Source organism: Scleropages formosus, chromosome 9, assembly GCF_900964775.1.
Source record: "Scleropages formosus chromosome 9, fSclFor1.1, whole genome shotgun sequence".
NCBI classification, from domain to species: domain Eukaryota; kingdom Metazoa; phylum Chordata; class Actinopteri; order Osteoglossiformes; family Osteoglossidae; genus Scleropages; species Scleropages formosus.
Genome location: NC_041814.1, coordinates 1,762,093 through 1,767,334, shown reverse-complemented (window position 1 = coordinate 1,767,334; position 5,242 = coordinate 1,762,093). Strand labels below are relative to the sequence as shown.

The 5,242-nt window shown below is 43.3% G+C and overlaps 1 protein-coding gene across 1 annotated transcript; it reads right to left on the bottom strand.

The window, feature by feature from the left end:
* Window positions 1-1,220: 1,220 nt before the first annotated feature.
* On the bottom strand, window positions 1,221-4,660 carry LOC108919827 (complement factor D-like). Its single transcript, XM_018728114.2, has 5 exons — window positions 4,534-4,660; window positions 3,842-3,992; window positions 3,482-3,623; window positions 2,443-2,703; window positions 1,221-1,491 (listed from the first exon to the last, which is right to left on the bottom strand). Exons 1-5 carry the CDS (start codon window positions 4,589-4,591, stop codon window positions 1,342-1,344), a joined length of 762 nt encoding a protein of 253 aa, XP_018583630.1. The 5' UTR covers window positions 4,592-4,660; the 3' UTR covers window positions 1,221-1,341.
* Window positions 4,661-5,242: the final 582 nt, after the last annotated feature.

The window sequence follows — 5,242 nt, the reverse complement described above, 5'->3', positions numbered from 1 at the left end:
GTTTGAGTCACAGTGACCCAGTGTAAGGAGTGTGTTGGCTGGTAACACTACATAGAGCTCATTGGAAGTTGCTTTGGAGAAAAGCGTTTGCTAAATAAGTAAATGTAAAACAACAGCGAAGGCTGACATCTGGGCAGGGAGGTCTGTGTGCTGTTTACAACCAGTGAACCTGTCCTGGTTGCAGGGTTCACCCAGGACAATGTGCTCTCAGTGGAAATGCAGGAGGAAAAAATATTTAAATTTCCTGAGAGTACTGGCCAACATGGAGCTGGTTCCAATCCCTGCAGCACTAACAGCTCCCTACCAAAGGGTGGTGTTAAAGCAGAATGGAATATTCTGGAAATTCTGAAGCCACCTCTTGACGAGCATTGCATTTTGTGTGATGCAAAAACGGAGCTCCATTTCATCAAAAGACACCAGGCTGCACTGAGAAATGAAGTCTGGTTAATTGGGTACGCGAGCGTATTCTGTGTTTGCCTTTCCTTATTTTCCAGGGGTTAAAGTTGACGGTGGCGACGGAAAAAGTTTTCCCAAATGTTCTTGTAACGATGAAGGAAAAACAGAATAACAATGTGCTTTCCGTGTCAATTTTATTACACGATACAAGCTGGTACCGGTACTGCAGTGTGGGTTTTTAAAATCCCATTGAGGTTCATCCAGATGTGATGAATTCACAGCCACAAACCAATACTGTCCCCATCCGGTGATTCAGCATACTACAGTACAGTTTGTCATCTCTCAAGGCACTCACTGCATATAATATTCTGGGGGAAGACCTGCTCTTAGATAATTCTGCTAATTTGATGAGTCCTCTATTACTTTATAATTCTACAAGTGCCCCTGGATTTAACAGTGTCTTAATTTTTTTTTTTTTACATCCCTTTACACCTGGCTTGCGTCTGTCAGCTACTCCGTCCCTCCGCTGCGGGGGAAACTCTTTCTTCTGCTTATTGCTTTTCGTATAATGACCAACACTGTGGCGTCACCCAAAGCTGCGTACCGAACCTTCAACTGGGACGTGAATTCGACATAAGCGGATAAGCGCACGCTGGCTGTTTCCCATCAACAGGCTGTGCTTTTTACTGATGTAAGTGTGAACCTGGATTTGAATTTACTCTTCTTTTGCAGCAAAAGCTGAGAGCGGAGCATCAAAATGTTAAGTATGTTTTGTTAATCATACAAAAAAATCCTGCTCAAATGTGAACACATAACACTGCTGCAGCGTAAGCATGGTTTATTGAGTTTTACTTGGAGTATACATGCCTTTTAAAGGTATTTGAGGACATATAATATAAGTTCCAAGTCAGATGCTGGCTGAAGTTTTCTCGCCTCTGCTCTGGTTCACCCTTGTATGATTTTGTTGATCCAGGCAGTGAATTTGGATATGATTGTGTACACACCAGGCTTTCGTGAAGTACCACACTTCTTCCCACCGTTGGAGGTCACGCCTACAGCCACCCCTTTGTAAAGAAGAGGGCCACCAGAGTCTCCCTGGAAAGGAAGCAGACACGGAGGAACACGTCTGAAACTCAGTGACCGTAGCGATTGGAAAGAACGTGAGAAAAGAAGTACGGACACCAAGAACAATCAATAAACTGACAATTAATGAGGTCGCCATAAAGGAGCAGTGTCAGACTTAGTTCACATTTCTACTTATTCTGCTGCTTCTCATGTTTAATCTGTTTACTGACTACTTCACTATTTGTATTGTTATTTATTTCCCGTATGTACAGCTGCACTCTTGAAAACACAACTATAAAGATAAAATACGATTAGATAAAATCAAACAAAACAAAACAAGATAAGATAAGATAAGATAAGATAAGAAAATATAAGATAAGGTAAAATAAGGAAAGGTGAGATAAGAAAAGATAAAATAAGATAGTAAGATAAGATAAGATAAGAAAAAATAAGATAAGGTGAAAAAAGGAAAGGTGAGATAAGAAAAGATAAAATAAGATAGTAAGATAAGATAAGATAAGAAAAAATAAGATAAGGTGAAAAAAGGAAAGGTGAGATAAGAAAAGATAAAATAAGATAGTAAGATAAGATAAGATAAGATAAGATAAAATAAGAAAATATAAGATAAGGTAAAATAAGGAAAGGTGAGATAAGAAAAGATAAAATAAGATAGTAAGATAAGATAAGATAAGAAAAAATAAGATAAGGTGAAAAAAGGAAAGGTGAGATAAGAAAAGATAAAATAAGATAGTAAGATAAGATAAGATAAGATAAGATACTTTATTGTCATTGTGTGCCATTATCCAATATGAGCTGTACGTAATTAAAAAAAAGCAGTAAGTTAGGTGTAAATCTTCAGGCTTCTTAAAGGACCGTTAAAGGGCTGGAAGCTGTCCATGGCTCTGCTGAGATGAATCACTTTTAAGGTGTTTCAGAATCACACAGAGGACAGGAGACAGCGGACGGGGAGGGAACACGTACGTCACAGGTGTCCTTCTGTCTCCGTGCGGCACACATCATGTTGGCTGTGAACTTGGTGCTGTAGTAGTCGCTGCGGCAGCACAGGGTCGGCAACATCACTTCCACAAAGACCTCCTGCAGTTTGTCCGGCCTCGAGCCCCTGTTATTGGTGGAGCCCCAGCCGGCTGCGCTGACCTCTTCTTCGGGCTGAGGCTCCCGCCCACCCGCCTGCTGGAGCTCCAGGGTTTTGACAGCGTCGCTCAGAACTGCCGGACGATCCAGCTGCAAGTGCAGAGGTAGCCTGAATAAGTGCGGCCCACTGCGGCCGGCCCCGGTGGCCTGGCGAATGGCCGAGTTAAGGCAATCCTCAACTTGTACTATGTCAAAAGGACAGCAAGCACAGAGGTGAAGGACATGAACTCCTCAGCTCTCGGTCCAAACTGTACTCTTGACCATAGTATTTAACCATGACCACTCTGGTAAACACTGAGCTTTGTAAACATAGAGAGTATCAAAAATACTCAACAGCAACCCCAAAATTAATGATACTATGTTCAAAATACACGTTAGCCTCAGACATTTAGATTTATTGTTTTTCACGGAAACGAAGTCCGTGACAAATGGTAATTACTACAATTGCATCTGATGCTGTGGCACATTGTAAACCACACACACACACACACACACACACAATCTGAAGCCACTTATCCCAAGCGGGGTCGCAGGGAGCCAGAGCCTAACTCGGAAACACAGGGCAAAAGGCTGGAGGGGGAGAGGAAACACCCAGGATGGGACGCCAGTCCATCACAAGGCACCCCAAGCGGGACGCAAACCCCAAACCCAGGAGAGAGGAGGTACAGAGCAAACCCGCTGCACAACCGCACTCCCCACCCGTAATGAACTAGTACAGCTAATATAGTAAATAAACAGTATATTAAAAAATGAAACTAGGTAATGCAGTAAAAATACCGAGATAATGTACTAATCTCACACAAAAAGTTTAAAAGTGACAGAAGAATAGATAGGGAGACCAGCAGACACGCATGAGTTTATACTTTACCTTGACCAGAGCAATATCACTGTCATAGTTGTCCGTGTTAAAGTCAGGGTGACTATGGAGTTCCGAGATGGTAAATTCTTGCTTTGACTGCTCAGGCTCTTTTAGGGAATGTGCCCCTAAAACGATCTTAACGCCCTCTGTCCTATAAAAACAAGACGAAATAATGCGCTAAGAGGAATGCCGAAATAAGTCATTTGATTCGGATGATTTTTACGTAGACGCTGCTAACAAGGGAAATGTTACCCTGTTGCCCTTACGCTACGACATTACAGCCTTCATAGCACAGTGGAAGTGCTGCTGTGTGGAGGTCCGTTGCCGTGAAAGCTGCGCTCTCTTCCACTTCGCGTCCGGCGCGCTCACCCTTCTCGGAAACAGTGCGCCGCGCTCATGAGCCACTGCTCCTTGACGAGAAACCCGCCACATTCGTGCCTGCCGTTCTTCTGAATCGAGGCCATGTACGGCCTGGAGTGGGGCGCTGCTTCATTCCCACCTGTGATGCATTCACCTAGGTCTGAGAAAAAGCACCAAAAGATCAGTGTAAATAGGAACACGTGAAAGGAAGGGACATGTAGTGGATTATTATAGACCTTAGAGAGTATAAATAACTTTAAATAAACAAATGGATGTAAATAAATGCCATGTATTATTATAAACCTTAGAGAGAACAAAGAAGTTCAGTGTTGTTGCCATGTCAGTGCATTTAAATCTGTGTTTTCATAAATGCTTCAGGTAGCAAATATCTCTCGCACCTCGTCGCATGCTGATTTGAATCACACATTAGCAGTATTGACATTTACATTTATTTATTTAGCAGACGCTCTTCTCCAAAGCAACTTGCAATGAACTCTATGTAGTGTTATCAGCCCGCCCACCTTATTCACCGCAGTGATTTACACTGCTAGATACACTACTTACACACACTGGGTCACTCGTCCATACATCAGTACATCAATCACAGTATTTGTGATTAGTTCTATTTCTCTGACACCATATCCACTGTAAAGGTTGTTCCGTGTGTTCAGTTAAGAAAATCAAAGGTTCCAGAAACTTACAGAAGAACAAGGAAGCAATGGTCACAAGAACCAAAAGCGGACCGCCTCGGAAACGCATGCTGCTGGATGTCTTCTCCGTCCCACGTACAGCTTCAAACTGACCCCCCGCTTTGCCAAGAAGAGCTTTTTATACTCGTTGCTCGTAGAAACGTTCGAAACATGTCAAGCTGGACAGAATGCAGAAGTTGCTACCAGGGCAAGCATTCCTCTTCCTGCCTCCCACTCAGAACACAGCTGTTCAGATATCCATCTTACTTAAATGTATGTGTGTGTGTGTGTGTGTGTGTGTGTGTGTGTGTGTATCTCATTTTTTCATTTAGCTGATGCTTTTCTCAAAAGCAACTTCCAATGTTAAGCTATCTACACTTATTTACCCATGCATACGGCCGGCTAATTGTCCAGGAGCAATTTCAGGGGAAGGGTCTTCCTGAAAGGTATTACAGACGGTGATGGGATTCAAACCCACCATCTTTGACGTCATAGGCATCAGCTCTAACCCCTACCCCTAAAATACCATGTCCACAAGTAAGACGTTTCATTACCGGTTTCAATAGAACTGAAGTTAGAAAGTGAGGAGTATGAATTCATGGGGAGTGAGGTGGTGCAGCAGGTTTGGCCGGGTCCTGCTCTCTGGTGGGTCTGGGGTTCGAGTCCTGCTTGGGGTGCCTTGGAATGGACTGGTGCCCTGGCCTGGGTGTGTCTCCCCCCC

Coding starts and splice junctions, on each gene's coding strand:
- LOC108919827 (XM_018728114.2), bottom strand. CDS start 4,591: ATGCGTTTCCGAGGCGGTCCGCTTTTGGTTCTTGTGACCATTGCTTCC. Junction 2,704..3,481: donor GTGATATTGCTCTGGTCAAG/GTAAAGTATAAA, acceptor CTGCACTTGCAG/CTGGATCGTCCGGCAGTTCT. Junction 1,492..2,442: donor GACAGAAGGACACCTGTGAC/GTACGTGTTCCC, acceptor CTTCCTTTCCAG/GGAGACTCTGGTGGCCCTCT.